Source organism: Leptosomus discolor, chromosome 1, assembly GCF_034619465.1.
Source record: "Leptosomus discolor isolate bLepDis1 chromosome 1, bLepDis1.hap2, whole genome shotgun sequence".
In the NCBI taxonomy this organism is placed as follows: Eukaryota; Metazoa; Chordata; class Aves; order Leptosomiformes; family Leptosomidae; genus Leptosomus; species Leptosomus discolor.
The window spans coordinates 165,383,606-165,399,128 of record NC_141391.1 but is presented as its reverse complement, the minus strand read 5'-3'; the positions used below and the strand labels follow the sequence as shown (position 1 = coordinate 165,399,128).

General features: G+C 42.5%; 1 protein-coding gene across 1 annotated transcript; it reads left to right on the top strand.

Annotated features, from left to right (window-relative positions):
• Window positions 1-1,045: 1,045 nt before the first annotated feature.
• On the top strand, window positions 1,046-13,706 carry WBP11 (WW domain binding protein 11). Its single transcript, XM_086470398.1, has 12 exons — window positions 1,046-1,078; window positions 3,192-3,309; window positions 4,152-4,183; window positions 4,806-4,899; window positions 5,285-5,481; window positions 6,322-6,455; window positions 7,148-7,347; window positions 8,210-8,404; window positions 9,027-9,128; window positions 9,983-10,300; window positions 11,758-11,940; window positions 12,610-13,706. Exons 2-12 carry the CDS (start codon window positions 3,246-3,248, stop codon window positions 13,041-13,043), a joined length of 1,953 nt encoding a protein of 650 aa, XP_086326524.1. The 5' UTR covers window positions 1,046-1,078; window positions 3,192-3,245; the 3' UTR covers window positions 13,044-13,706.
• Window positions 13,707-15,523: the final 1,817 nt, after the last annotated feature.

Sequence of the window (15,523 nt, the reverse complement as noted above, 5' to 3'; positions counted from 1 at the left end):
CTATTAATTTTGACATTTACAATGATTGGTCCACCCTATTATATGACTTTATTAATATTCCTATACTAATATAATCATTGGTTATTTTACTGATCAAAATCTCTGATTTACAAATTAGGATAGGGAGGATGGGAGAGTCTTCACAGCAACATTCCTTTGTTTCTATGGTTTCATCACATAAGATAAGAGAATTAGCTGAGAATGTACAATTTCACTCCCTGTGCCTGTCTCCCTGCCTCCCCGTTCTGTGTTCTGTACAATTTCACAATCCGCAGCAGCTTTAGCTTTGGCCGTCTTCCTAAGGCCTGCATCTGCTGTCTCTTAGGATAAGTAAGGTTTTGTATATTTCTTACCATAATGTAAATTAATTGAATCAGGAAATAATTAAATACAAGACGTTAGTTGCTCATTAAAAGCAATTAATTATCAATGAAAAGAAATTATCTATTCAAAATTCAGACCTGATTATAACAGATTCATGTTTGAACTCAATGTATAAATGCGATCCACAAGCCGGCACTGGGTGCGCTTGATCTGTGGACAAATCCACCGAGCAGCCAGGCCCGGATAAATGCAGGATCTCTCCTGAGTGGGCGGAAATGGCTCATTGCACGGCGGGTACACAATCCGCTTTGAGGGCGGCACCGGCACCGGCACCGGCACCGGCACCGGCACCGGCCCCGGCCCCGGCCCCGGCCCCGGCGCAGCGCCCCGCCCCCCAGGGCGCCCTCAGCCCGTCCCCGCCCCAACCGCCCGCCTCAGGGGCCGCCGCGCCGCTCGCGTGATCCCCGACGGGCGCCGAGGGCCTCGAGCCACGCCCCCTCCCCGCCTCCCGCCCGCCCCGGCCTAACCATAGAGGAGCCTCCGCGCGGGGGAGAAAAGAGCAGCGGAATCATAGAGCTGGAGCTGGCGCGCCCCAGCCCCCCACTTCCGGAACGCGGTCGTCGCGCTTTACGGCGGCGCGCCACTCGGTCCCGGTTCAAGATGGCGGTGGGGCCGTGGCGGCAAGGAGCGCGGGGGTTGTAAAGGCCGCCGCAGCGGGAGGGAGCCGGGCCGTCCCGCCCGGCCGGGCGGAGGGGTGAGAGGAGCGGGACGGGGCTGGGCTGGGAGGAGAAGGAGAGCGGGAGGGAGGAGAAGAAGGCGGTTTGCGCTACCGCCTTCTCTCCCTCCCTCGGCCGGGGGAGGAGGGGAGGCTTTCCTGTGCCTCGTGGGAGGCTTTCCGCCTCGTTCCCCAGTGGCCCCCAAAATCATAGCTTTAGTGTTTGTGGGGTTTTTTTTCTCCTTCGACTCTTAACTTGTTGCGTCGAAGCTTTTTGCTTTGCGTCCTAAAAGGATTTGGGGTCGAGGTTTCAGAAGTTTGTTCTCTTTCTCTTTACACTTTAATTGTTAGAAATGCGGGAAATGCGGAGCACAAATATTAATTCCTAACTCTGGTGAGCTTCCCGCCTAAAGAAATGACAGTCTCTTGCAAAAAAATCGGTGTAATCTTGTAAGTAGGAGGTGTGTTATTGGTGATCACAAATCATGGGGTGCTTTTTCAAACAACAGGCCGGCTGTGAGCCTACCCTGGCGGTGCGAGCCGTGAGCAGAGCTCGGTAGGTTTCTGCTAGTCAGTCCATGGAGCATGGTCAGTTCTTGGAGCTTGCTGGGAACGCCTTCAGGGCGGCCTTGAAAGCACCAAATGAGGCACCGTGCTTAAATTTCTTTTTCGGGATTGGGGGGAGGCATGTCATTTAGTAGTTTGAAAGGGGCATCTCCTGTAATTAGGGAAGAAGGATGCATGTGGTGACTGCAGTGAGGCTGCAGAGAACTTTGGACTGAATTGTGAATGCTTTCACTTTGGCCACGATCTCTTTGGGTGCAGTATGGTGGCTAGAAAGCTGCATCCCATCACTCCTGAATTTCAGAGGGTGTTTTAGATTTTGTGATGGAATCTATTGTCTGTTGTGTATTGGTTTGGGTTTTTTTTAATTGTTTTTGTGGTGGTAGTGGTTCTTTTTCCCAGTGGTGTTTTGACAGGGAGGTAGGAGTGGAGGTTGGGGGACAATAGAGCTGTGAGAGAGGCAGCATCCCTGGCTGTAGTTTGCACGCTTACGTAGTCTGTAAGTTGAAGAAATGTCTAAACCCAGGAAATAATTCTTTTAAATAACCTTTTATTCTCTGGTCATTATAACACAGCTTGAAATAATACTGATGGAGGTAGAGAGCATGAGGACAGTGGTCAATGGGGAGGATAAGAAGACGTGGATGTGTGAAGAACACTTGCTCGTGGGTACAGTGGCTTCTGGGGAAAGAAATCAAGGGCATTTTAAAAGTCTGAGGAAGGGAGGAAATTTGTGGGAAATATTTGAAATAGAGAGGAATGGAAAGGTAAAAATTGGAGAGCACTTATGAGAGTATATGGAAAGCTAGAAGGGCTCTGATATGCTGTTAGAAAAACAGAACGTGTTTCTCCTTCTTCCGTCCCTCCATAACGTAAACAAGCAATTTCTTGGTTTGAATCTTGAAGCAAATAATAATGAATCATAGAATAGTTTGGGTTGGAAGGGACTGTTAAAGGTCACCTAGTCCAGCCCCCTGTAATGAGCAGGGACATCTTCAGCCAGATCAGGTTGCTCAGAGCCCTGTCTAACCTGACCTTGAATGTTTCCAGGGATGGGGTTTCTACCGCCTCTCTGGGCAGCCTGTTCCTGTGTTTCACCACCCTCATTGTAAAAAAAAAAAATCTTTCTTATATCTAGTCTAAATATACCTTCTTTTGGTTTAAAACCATTACCCCTTGTCCTGTTGCAACAGGTCCTGCGAACAAGTCTGTCCTTACAGGCCCCCTTTAAGTACTGGAAGGCTGCTATAAGGTCTCCTCGGAGCCTTCTCTTCTCCAGGCTGAACAACCCCGACTCTCTTAGCTTGTCCTCATAGGGGAGGTGCTCCAGCCCCATGATCATTTTTGAACTAGTTGATTAGTTTAAAATAGCTACTTAGTAAAGTAGTAGTAAGCAGATACTTAGTTAAATAGTAGTACTTAGGTACAGTGGGGTGATTTTGATGTGAATGCCTGAGTTTGTGGTAGGGTTTGATGACCTCACAAATGTTTGAGACTCTTGTGGAAGCAGCCTGCTGGTACAGAGAAGAGAAATAAGCAGACTTGAGCTACTGGTGCATAGGATCTGAAACCATGTCATCTTTTCCAGGTCTCTCCCTCTTTTTTTTAAAGCACTTTTTGAGGCAGAAGGAAAAAGGTCAAAATGGGGCGAAGATCTACGTCATCCACCAAGAGTGGGAAGTTTATGAATCCCACGGATCAGGCCCGTAAGTATCCATAAAAACTAAGCAGATGGGAATGAGGAGGGGTCCTAGGGAAGCAGATAAAAAGCTTTCCCTGAGGGTGAGATCCTCATTTGTGAATCAGAACTGAGTTTCCCTAACTTGAAAAATATTATCTCAGTTTTGGCTGCTGTAAAAACTTCCTGAGAAGGCTGCTTGCTTTTGTGCTGTTGCTCATCTGAGTATTTACCTCTTAGTTTTCACTGTAGTTATCAGTGTTCAAAAGTCTTTGTACTTAGCTGTTGGCTAAACTGCAAACTGCTTCTTGGGACATAGTTAATCTGTCTGAGGCTAGAATTTGTAGGACCATGTCAAATTTTGCAGATGCTCTGGTTAGAATGAGGAGTTGTCTAATTTTTTTTTTTTTTTCTTTTGGTAACATGCCAGATGTTATCAGTGCTAGGCAGATAAAGAAAATCCAGAATTCCATGGTGGATGCGCTTTACTGCAGACGCATACTCAAAGCCTACATATTTTTAAAGTGCATTGTCCGTTGTTGGCTCTGTTTCAGCTTCTGGGCAGCAGTCCTTTCATGACTGCACACGTCGCTATGACTTGCTCCCTATTGTTCTTTTTGCTAGAGAAACACTCCTGCTTCTGCAGTCACAAAGGCTGCTATATCTCTTTTTCTTTCTGTATAACACACATTAAATAGAAATCTATTTGATACTGTGATTTCCTTTCACTGGGAAGATGAGTTAAACAGTTAGTCTTTGTAAAATGAGTGAACTGTTGAGAAACAGCACCAGTCTCAATGAAGGAAAGGTTCTTTGTGGATTTGATTCTCTTTCAACTTGCTGTTTTCTTTCTTTTCCCCTCCTCTCTAGGGAAGGAAGCTCGGAAAAGAGAACTAAAGAAGGTAAATAAAGAGATTGGGAATGTTTACATGGCATTCCCTGTACTATGCATAGTGTTTGTGATTGTAATGGGCCGTGGCTGATAATAGACTACAGATGTTTTGCTTGATATCCTAAGATTCACTTTGCAAAATACTGTCCAAACAAGTAATTTAAGAAAACGTAGGAATCTTGTTTTGAGCAATCATATCTTATCATCTACTGTTTTTTAAGTTGTGATGATTACAGCTTTTTGAAATGTTATTGTAAGTACTTGGGAATTAAACAAACCAACCAACACCAAAAAACCCCACAACCACAAATAACCCGCTCAAAACTTACATACTTTTTAGCATGTTTTCCTGTATATTTTTTGTCAGTTGATTTATCTTGTTGACTGTATGTGTCTTAATTGGGGTGAATGAATTACAGAAGCATTTGTAAAATAGCAAAATAGTGGAATTAAAATTCCCAGAAGTTTTAATTACCTTTGCTGCTGATGCGTGCCATGGTTAATATTTGCAGGGTATTTTGAGGTGTGGGGTTTTTTCCCCGCAAAGTGGGAATATTGAGAGGGGGATATTTGGTACAAATTCTCTCTTTCTCCTGTGACACTTTTCTGATCTCATTGATCTCTGATCTTAGAACAAAAAGCAACGAATGATGGTACGAGCAGCTGTACTAAAGATGAAAGATCCAAAGCAGATTATCCGGGACATGGAAAAATTGGATGAGATGGGTGAGTGAGAGGTACCAGGTGTTGGACTTATGCAGCGGTTTATGTAGAGGCATAACAGTTTTAAGGAATGACTCGAAGACTAAAATAGCGTAACCTTTTTTTTTCCCCCATTAGAAGGGGAGATTCTATGAATAATCAGGGATTGATTATGATTTGGTGTGCTGCTATCAAAGATTATTCCCCTGCCAGAGAAGATGACTGCTATAAAGAATGAGTAATGTGCATAATAATGACTTAGAGTTTAAGGATGGGATTGTTGTAAGGCTGAAGACTTCCTGAAAATAGGGATTGGAAGTTGTTTTATTTGAAGGTGTTTCATTCCTCATAGTTGTGGAGTAGAGTAACTTAAGAATTTTGGGGTTGTTTTTTTGCTGTCTTGGAATAGAGTTTAACCCAGTACAGCAGCCACAACTTAATGAAAAAGTGCTAAAGGATAAACGCAAAAAACTCCGAGAGACTTTTGAGCGCATCTTGCGGCTCTATGAGAAGGAGAATCCTGACATTTATAAAGAGCTGCGCAAGCTGGAAGTGGAGTATGAGCAGAAGAGATCACAACTCAGCCAGTATTTTGATGCTGTCAAGGTAATGCTTATTATATTTCAGGCTTGTAACTGTGGCGGTGCATACTCTTTCTGTGCTCATTAGCTGTGACAGTTACGAAGGAAGGGAACTTTGTAAGAGATCAGTGTATGTGTTAATGTGGCCCATATTAAGTACTTATGTTAATTTGTGTACTATCTCCAGTTACAGCATTTCAGTGAGGACAGCATGAGGGTTGTGAAGTCTGTATCTCTGATAACACTGTTTTCATTCAACGTGAAATTACAGGGGAAAGGGAAATTTATGTTGCAGATCAACAATATTGGAATTCGTTTTCTGTATTAAAGAGAGAGCAGGCCTGTGAGTGTGCAGCTGAGATTTCTGTGAATTTCTGCTAAATCTGTTGCTGAAAATAACGAGAATCCTTTGGATTCCTTTACAGAGATTTCTTTGTTCTTCCTTACCATATTGGAGAACATAATGTTGCCCAAGTGCAAGTATCTGTAACTTTTTTTTTTTTTCTTTGGAATAGGCAGCAGCCTGTGATTTGTGCCTTCTGGATACTTAAAAAATACAGGTGTATTTGTCTGCAGCCTCTTTGCTTTGGGGACTGAAGGTCTAAAGCAGGTTTCCATCTCGCTTGGGTTTTGACTGAAATACTAAACCCTTTCACGGGTGCACTGCACATGCTTTCTTTTGTGTCAAAAGCTTTTACCATTGACTTGTTCCTAAATGTCTTTCATGCACTGCTGCAGGATAATGTGCCCTCAGAACAGACACCTGTGGCAAGTGATGGCAGATCCCATGCATTCTGTACTCTGAAGGGCAATGAGGCTGTCAATAGCTTCTGTAGGAGTAACCCATTCTCTCTTCCCCCCCCAGAATGCTCAGCATGTTGAAGTGGAAAGTATCCCCTTACCAGATATGCCACATGCTCCCTCCAACATCCTAATACAGGACATTCCCCTTCCAGGGGCCCAACCACCTTCTATCCTCAAGAAGACATCAGCCTATGGGTAAGTGGAAAAAGAAACTTGGAGGGGAAGTGAAAAGGAGCACTCTTATTCCTGGGGAGGAGCTAGGGGTAGAAGCAGAGGTAATATTGACTAGCAGGAATCAGGAGTTCTGTGCAAGTGAATTGAAATTTATTTTAACCAGAGCTCTTTTAAATCTTTCCATACTATTACAGGTTTATTGTTTAAATTGCTTTGGGTAACAACTTATGTCTTCTAGCATTTGTCTTTCTGCGTATCAGTAAAACTTAAAGCCATGCTTTGAACTTAAATGCCCCTTAAATTGCCATCTATGTGTTGTTTTGTCTTGCTAGTATATTAGCTTTAAGGTCCTAGTTTACTTGTTTATTTGGTTTCTCATTCTAGTACTAGTTCTTGCTATTTGTTTCTGAATAGCCTTCTGTTTTCACCAACTTTCATTCTGCTTCTGTGGTGGGATTCAATCCTTGCTCTCTTTTCAGTCATCTCTTCAGCTGCTTTCTGAGAAGCTTGCATTTGTCCGATCTCCAGCAGTCATGGTTTTGTATGAGGTTGTAAACTACTTTGGACAAATCTATACTACATGAATATTTGTGTTTCTTTTTAGAAGGCTGCTGTGTAAGCAGTGATAAGAGATGGGTGAAGAATTCTAATGAAGCATGTTTGCTTCTAGTTGTTTGTGTTCCTACATTTCTCATTTCCTTTCTTATTTCCAGACCACCAGTTCGGTCCATTTCTGTACTTCCTCCTCCTGGGCTTGGTGTTCCACGTTTACCTCCAGGCAGAAAGCCCCCTGGCCCTCCTCCAGGGCCACCCCCACCTCAAGTCCTACAGATGTATGGTCGTAAAGTGGGTTTCACCTTAGAGATGGCTCCTCGAAGGCGAGAAGAGGAGATTTCTTACAGTTCTGAAGCAGGTAAGGACTTTCTGATTATTGTTGGGGCCTTTCCTTGGCCTCTCTGTTTTGCTATGGATAGTACTGCTGTGAACGTAGTGTGCCCTAAACAAGGTATTCTCTGTGCGATATGGGTGCTAATACTACTTGAATGACTCTTCTTACGTGATTGCACCTCTGAGGTGATTCTGGTGTATTTCACAGTATCTGCAGTTTTGTTATCAACTGTATTTTTAAGTGCTGAAGCTTGTTACAACTTTCAGATTTTTTTTTTATTAGGTTGCACAAATGGGATACTTTGCCATGTAATCTTAACAGTGCTGAAGCATTGTACATATTATCTCTTAAAAAGACCCAACCATTCTCAGAGAAGTCTTCCTTTTTTTGTATTAAAAAAAAAGCCCAACCAAAAAAAAAAACCCCAAAAAGCAACAAAAAACACCCCAAAACCAGACAAAACTCACCCTAAACCAAAACCACAACAAAACCCACAGCCACCCAGCCAACTTTGGGTGTGCATTTGCTAGGAGAACCTAGGTCCTCGTTTTCAGACAGTTACTGTATCATCCCTAGAAGCTTTTGTGAATGGATAGATCAGGTTTATTGCATACCAGGAAGCATCGAAGTATTTCAATAATGGGTGTAGAAATGAACTAATAAGGTGTAGGTAGAAGTTGCCTTCACCTGTTTGCTGTACAAGTCAACCAGCTGGTTAACAGAGTCTCCAAAATATCTGTAAGAATGTGCTAAACAGTAAGGGGTTGGCAGTATGTCCATGCTGTTGCTAGGGGGATTTTTCTAACTGCAGACATACACTGGTGTGAAAGACAGAATATTTTGTGTTTTGGAGTTTATGTATTTCCTAACATGTTGCTTCCTGCAGGACAGCGAGGGCATGATGATGATATGTCCAGTACCAGCGAAGATGAAGGTTATCCTGAGGATATGGATCAAGACAAGCATGATGAGAGTAGTGATGATAGTGACAGTGATAGGTCAGATGCAGACAGTGAAGGTGAGGACTTCGTGCATCGTGATAATGACAAGGAGAGAGAAGGTGGTGAAGAAAAGAAATCAGGTATGATGAGAAGTTACAGTGGAGTTTGATTTTATTTATTTCCCCCAGCCCTCTCAAGAGAGAGACACTACTTAGCAGAGTTTGTGTCTGTTTTAATGACTGGGAGGGAGAGTAATTTGTTTAGCCAGCTAACTGTTCTAAGCTACCTAAATTCCATCTGAAGAATTGTTATTAGTAAACAGATTGGAAGGAAACTATCTGGAAGTGAAGCATCTTTTTCAGGTGGACCTGTTCTCTTAACAGTTGAGTTGGCTTAATAAGGTCGCAAGCCATTTTTCACCTGAAGCATTGAATTGGGAGGGTACCCTACAAAAATTAAGCTTCAGTGTAAAATATACTCCCTTTTCAGTGACTTGAACAAGCCAAAACAAGTACATTTCATACTGCTGATGCTTTTGGGTAATATTTTTTTTTTCTTAATTGCTTGTGGGAGACCAACTGATAGGGAATACTGGGTTAGCAAAACTTCAGATCGGTGATACCGATGTTAACTCTTATTTAAGGAGCATCATTATGTTAGAATGATATGCTATCCATACCAGGTAGAAGACTTAAATATATCTAATTTTTATGATCTTCTTCCCACCTCCCACCACCCTTGCCCATTCTTTGCTTTCCCCAGGTCATAGTGTACGGTTTGCAGACATGCCTGGGAAGTCACGAAAAAAGAAAAAGAACATGAAAGAACTGACTCCACTCCAGGCCATGATGTTACGAATGGCAGGTGAGTGAGATGAATATATTAAGTGGAGATTTGCCATTAGGCTTCCAGTTGAGATTTATCTAGTGAGCTCACTTTGTTTGCACTTTTTATTTTATAGAGTAAATATTTTACTGTCATAATGTTAAGATTTGCTAAGAGCATAAGCTGTGGTTAGATATTTGTTGGATTTTTTAAATTTAAGTTATTTTTAGTCTAGCATGTGTGTTTTGCATAGCAGAGTTGAAGTTACAGTAGCAACTTGCAGGGTTTTTGATGTACTGGGATGTTTTTTCTACTGAGTTTTATCTTGCTTAACTTTTAAACAATTACTCAAAGGAAATATGAACCTCTTAGTGAAAAAGAAAGGGTGCGGTTGTCAATGGGCTCAGCCTGTAACCTATAAAGATTCATACGCCCTAAAAATATCCTTTTTTCAGAAGTAAGTTAACCAATAGGTGAAGAGTGAGTGAGTTTGTTTCTTTATTGTAGAAAGACACCCTAGTATCTTTCAAAAGTGCTGGAGTTTGATACAGGGATTATGTTTATTTTGAGATTGTGTCTTCATCTGCCTATTCCTCCCATCAAACTCACAAACCATAGATCAAATAGCTGCAGTTTGGGTTAGTAGTAGAAGTTTCAGCTCCCACAGGAACACATAGCTCTTGGTGGCAGAGCTCTAGCTAGAACTGTTATGATTATTTTTATAATTAATTTATTTTCATTTTCTGTTTAGCAATAAAAATATGGTCGATTTTCTTTACTGTGAAGTAAGGTTTATCTTTCTTTTTTTTTATTTTTTGTGTGTTCCAAGTTTCTGTGATGTTCACAAAGATAATACCTGTGGACTGACTTTATAAGTATGTCTCCATTTCCAGGTCAGGAAATTCCAGAAGAAGGGAGAGAAGTGGAGGAATATTCTGAAGAAGAGGAGGAGGAGGAAGAGGACTCGGAGTCTGAAGAGACATCACAACAGCAGCAGCAGCAGCAACAACTCAGTGAGGAAGCTCTTGCAGAGACTGGGTCATCTACTGCAACTTCCCAGGCACAACAGCAGCAACCGCCTCCGCAGCCTGTTCCTCCGACTCAGATACAGGCACCTCCTATGCCTGGGCCACCTCCGCTAGGACCACCTCCGGCCCCTCCGCTGAGGCCCCCAGGCCCACCCACCGGCCTTCCTCCTGGCCCTCCACCAGGTGAACACTTGATTTACTCTGGTTTGAACGATGCAGGCTCTCGGGACTACAGACGGGGTAACAGTTTGGGAGTTTTGAAGCTGCAGAATGCGTTGCAGATGAGGTACAGGAGCCCAGTGTGGTACTTGCTGAGACCTGTGTGATCTCCTCTGCAGTCGGTCTGTTGCTGTGCTGTGCTTTTGAGGCATCGGGTTCCTGTAGCTACAGTCAGCCTGGTGGGCCTCGGCTTGTTCCTTAGCACTAACGCTGACAGGCAGCAATGGAGCCAGTGTTAGAGTATGAAGAACAGGGCCTGGTGCCATTGTGGGTTGTTGGTTGGTTCATTGGGTTTTTTGTTTTATGTGGGTGTGGTGGTGTGGTTTTGTTTTTTTTTTCTTGTGCTGTTCCCCTGACACCCTACCCTGACCAAGACACGCTAAAGAGGTTTGGGAGCCACTACCTAGTTACAGGCTTTGATGGGTTTATTGGTTGGTGTTTTGTGGTGGGTTTTTTTTTTGGGGGGGGGGTTGTTTCAACAAGCTGTGGTGTGAAGGCTTCTACTGTTCTACCAGCTGAATGTATTTCAGTCTTGTTAGGAAAGAAAACTCTGCTCAGATGAAATAAGTACTAAATATGAATTTATGTCAATATTAAACTGCCTGGACACTATTAGCAATGAGGCCAATCAATAATTTTTTTTTATAGTGTATGGTTTTTTTGAGGGCAAACACTTGAGGTTTTTTTTTGATTTAGAGGAATCAGCTGTTTATTTTCTGTAAATTAGTGCGGTTACCATAAAGCTGCACTCAATAACAGTAAGAAGCTGTTTGGAATTAAAAAAGAGTGTATAAATCTGTCTCTTGAGTTCTTATACTTACATTGCAAAGATCAATAGTTGGACTATTGAAAGGAACAGTATATACTATGATTTTAATGTATTTTATTCTATATGGCTATGTTAACAATGTGATTCCCCCCCCCCCCCCAAGGGTAGTTGGGGGAGAAAAAAGTTCTTTCCTATGTCTTCCTCACGGTTTTATTTCTGATACCCCCTACAGGACAAGCCTCAAAACAGTTACTTTCAATAGAGAGGAACTACTTCTCAGGCCTGAAGAGCAAATGCCAGAGTGAAAAAATTCTTTCACTTCTAGCAGTTTAGATTCTAATAACCTCTGCTCAGTAGCTGTTTTCTGCTGTTTCATTACATGGGGAAGAGCCCTTTTTACAAGTGAGAGAAGATACTTGACTATTATGAAGAAACTATCCGCTAAGTCTAAAAACTGCTGGCTCTTTTTGATTTTTTTTTTAAATTATTATTATTTTTTTGTTTTAGAAATTTTCTGTTTAGTTTGGCAGCCGGCTGGCATTAGAACAGCTTTCAAGTTCCTGTTGAGGCTCTTTAGTATTAGCTGACAGGATAGTTTTGGATTTTCTTAACCATGAACTAAATTTCTTTTCATTTGTGTGCCTGCTTTCAGGAGCTCCTCCGTTCCTGAGACCTCCTGGCTTACCAGGACTGCGTGGGCCTTTACCTCGACTTCTACCACCAGGCCCTCCGCCTGGGCGACCACCTGGCCCTCCCCCAGGCCCCCCGCCAGGTCTGCCACCAGGTCCTCCTCCACGTGGGCCTCCTCCTCGCTTGCCCCCTCCTGCCCCACCAGGTAAAGTGTTCTGTTTTGCTTCAGCACAAAGGCTCTCCTTGCTTTGTTTTCCCAGTTTTTGCTGTGGTGACCAAGCCAGGAAGTATAAGCGGTTACTGGTTTGCCTTTGTTCCTGTCTGTGCGGCTGCATTGTGCTGTATCTTCTTCAGTGTAATAACAAGTCATTCCATATTGCTATGTGCAGCTTGATAGCAAGAAATCTGTCTTTAAAGAGGAAATATCAGAGTTTAAACTGCTGCTGGACTGTTTCTGAATAACCTCAGGGTGCTATAATGGTGCTCTACTTAATGAGTTGGAGAATGGGATATCTTTTTTTTTTTTTTCTGCATGGTCATACCTTTCTGATGACTTTGAAATTCCAGTGGGATAGATCATCAAGAAACTGTGTTCAGATTATAACTAAAATTTGAAAGGGAACAATACACAGGCTCCTGTAGCTTTTAATGTCTGAGGATCAGCAGCATTTTCAACCCAGCATTTGGTGCAGTGTTGAAAACATCTATTTATTTATTTATTTTTAAAGACAGTGCTACTGCATCTTGTTAGGGTTTTTTGGTTGGTTTGTCTTGTTTTTCTTTCTTGACTTTCTGAGCCTGTGTACTTTTTTGACCGAAGATTTTTAAGACTCCCAGGTGTGGAGTCAGCTGATGCTTTCTTTTCTTCTTACAGGTATCCCTCCTCCTCGCCCAGGCATGTTACGGCCACCTCTGGTGCCTCCGTTAGGACCTGCCCCGCCTGGGCTCTTCCCACCAGCTCCCATTCCAAATCCTGGGGTACTGAGTGCCCCACCCAGCTTGATTCAGCGCCCCAAGGCGGATGACACCAGTGCAGCCACCATTGAGAAGAAAGCTACGGCCACTATTAGTGCCAAGCCACAGATCACTAACCCCAAGGCAGAGATCACTCGCTTCGTGCCCACTGCCTTGCGAGTGCGCCGGGAGAATAAAGGGGCTTCAGCTGCCTCGCAGAGAAAACAGGATGATGAGCCTGCTCTCCCATTAACCAAAGCTGCCCCTAAGGCTGGATCGTCTGCCCCTATCTCTGTACAGACAAAGGATGATGTGTATGAAGCCTTCATGAAAGAAATGGAAGGTCTCCTGTGACCTGTCGTAGTCCTAGTCAGCTTTCCTGCCCCTCTGAACACAGATTAGACCACCGTGGAGAGAGAAGGAAAGGTCTTCCTGCAAGCAACGGAAGGGCTCGTATGACAGGGAATAGTTCCCTACCCACAGGTTAACTTGCCAGAATGCTCCGAGTAGAGACCGCTGCGGATGAAGTGTGGCTGGGGACCTCCTTTCAGAGCTAGCATGTCTACTTGGTGGAAGGAAATTATACGGTAAAGGTGATGCTTCTCCCCTTGAGTCGTCCACCTTCCTTGGGGGGAGATAATGGTACTCTGGGGAGGGGGCTGTGGGAGCGGGAGGTGATATGCTCTACCTGAATCCTTGCACATCCTGAATGCTCTGGTGAGGGTAGTGGAACAGGTTTTTAAGGAGCCAGAAAAGTGTTAGCAGCATTTCATACACATGGTTGTCCAGTTTTTATTTTCTGTACTGTTCTTTTCTGTAAATATTTTATAATCCTGTTTTTTAGTTGCAGTGAGATTGATCAATCATCTTTCTTCCAGGATAGTCAGGGAGGTAATTTGTTGCGTGTACTGTACACTGGAATTTTGCACCCTGTCCCCTTTATGGTCATCTTGATGGCTCTTCATCAGCTGGGGAAACTTCATTTGGTCTTGTGAAAGACAATAAATATTCAGTGTATCAAAATACTGGTCTCCTTTTGATTTGTCTAAAACTAGCATGTAGATGGGAACGAAGGAGCTTCTTTGCTGGCCGCGGGGGAAGATTGAGGTGTTGAACCTCAGAAAAGCAATAGGTACGCTATAAATAAAAGCAGAAGGTACGTTATAAATAATACTCTTTTTTTAAAAAAAAAAAAAAAGTCCTGCTATATTCCTGTGTTTAAGTTCCTGAACATGCCTTTCAGCCTTTGTTGGTGGGTAGTAGAAACTTAAGTCCTGAACTACTACTAATAATTACAAAACAGTTTCTTTGATATACTCTTACTGAAAGGTTTACTTCATATCAAGCCTCAGATGCCCACTGGATCCATCTTGGACAGGCTACCTTAAGTAAAAATTAGTAAACAATTTTAATCCTAACAGCTTGACAGGTAATTTTATTTGTGGAAAGTATCTGATCTCAAATTCTATGAAGTTAGTGCTTTTTAAGGTGCTGTGTGTTTTTTTTTTTTTTAAAAAAAAACAACAAAAAAACCCAACAAAAAAACCCAACCAACCAAAAAAACAACCAAAAAACACCGCAAGACTTTCACACTTCCAGCTTCAAAAAAGAATTTTTTTTCTGTTTTGGCAGAAGTATTCTTCTAGCTTCGTTCCGTGTGCCGACAGTCAAATATTCAAATAACCCTTACCACATGCGAGAAACAAATCTTTATTCTTGTTTGAAACATACTGTGAAATCTTCTGGAATCTTGTAGACAAATTAGCTTTAAGGCCAGTGGGGTCAGTTGTGTTGGCAGTAAGTCCCAAATGAGCTGCTGCTTTGGAGAAAGAATAAATATTTCAAAAAAGCCAAATTTTGTCTGGAATGCTGAATTTGAGCACAAGACCTAATGCTAGTAGTTAGCTATTTATGTAGGTGTCTTCATCCTGTTAAAAAGTGTGAGTTAGTGTTGTAAGTATGATAGGGCGTAAAAGAGATTGAGAAAACTCTTCATTGTCCCTGTTGAAGAGCTTGTGATGAGTGTCTTAGTTCTTTAATAAATACTATTTCTAGGAGAAAAAGCTCAGACTCAGAGGTTTTTGGGTTTTTAGGTTTTTAACAAAGAGAAATTGTTAAGCTGCCAGATTAGTAGGTGTCTCAAACAGTACCTTTAGTTGTCTATAAGCCTCAGACTTATCTATATGGTCAATGTTTTGAGGTTAAATCTGTTTTAAGGAAACAAAATTACTAGCTACCCAAACTTACACTTGAAACCTTTGATTCTGTTTTCATGAATTCTGGACACAAACAAATAGGTTTGTACAACAGTTCTCATCCTTGTTCAGGAGTTCATTGCAGTTGGTTCGGTAGCATCTTAAATACTTTTTTATTTTTTTGCTGGCATTTATGGAATATCCTCTTTATATTTTTGCCTTTTTTTTTTTAAAAAAAGTGGTTTTGTTTTTATTATTTAAGTGAAATGTGTGAATGGTGATTTTTGGGGGAGGGGGCATCGTTGTGGTACCTCTGACCCCCCGGTTTAGTAACAGTACTGACCCTCCCTCCCAGGAAGCAGCCTTAGGAGAGCAGGAACTGTGTTCTGGGATAAGGACTGACTTCCCGATCATTCCAGGTCGAGAAAAAATCTCCCTGGCAGCCCTGCGGTTACATTAGTGACCTGCAGGAGTCGCTTGATTCATTCTGCTCCCCTTCAGTCTGACTTTTTTAATGTTCCATTTGCCACTTTCTCAAGTAGGTGAGCCACCTTTTCTTTGGTTGGGTTAGAGTGAACACTTGCCTGTTGTTGTACTTATCCTCTTCAGACTGAGGCAAAAAAGACTTGAATTTGCTAA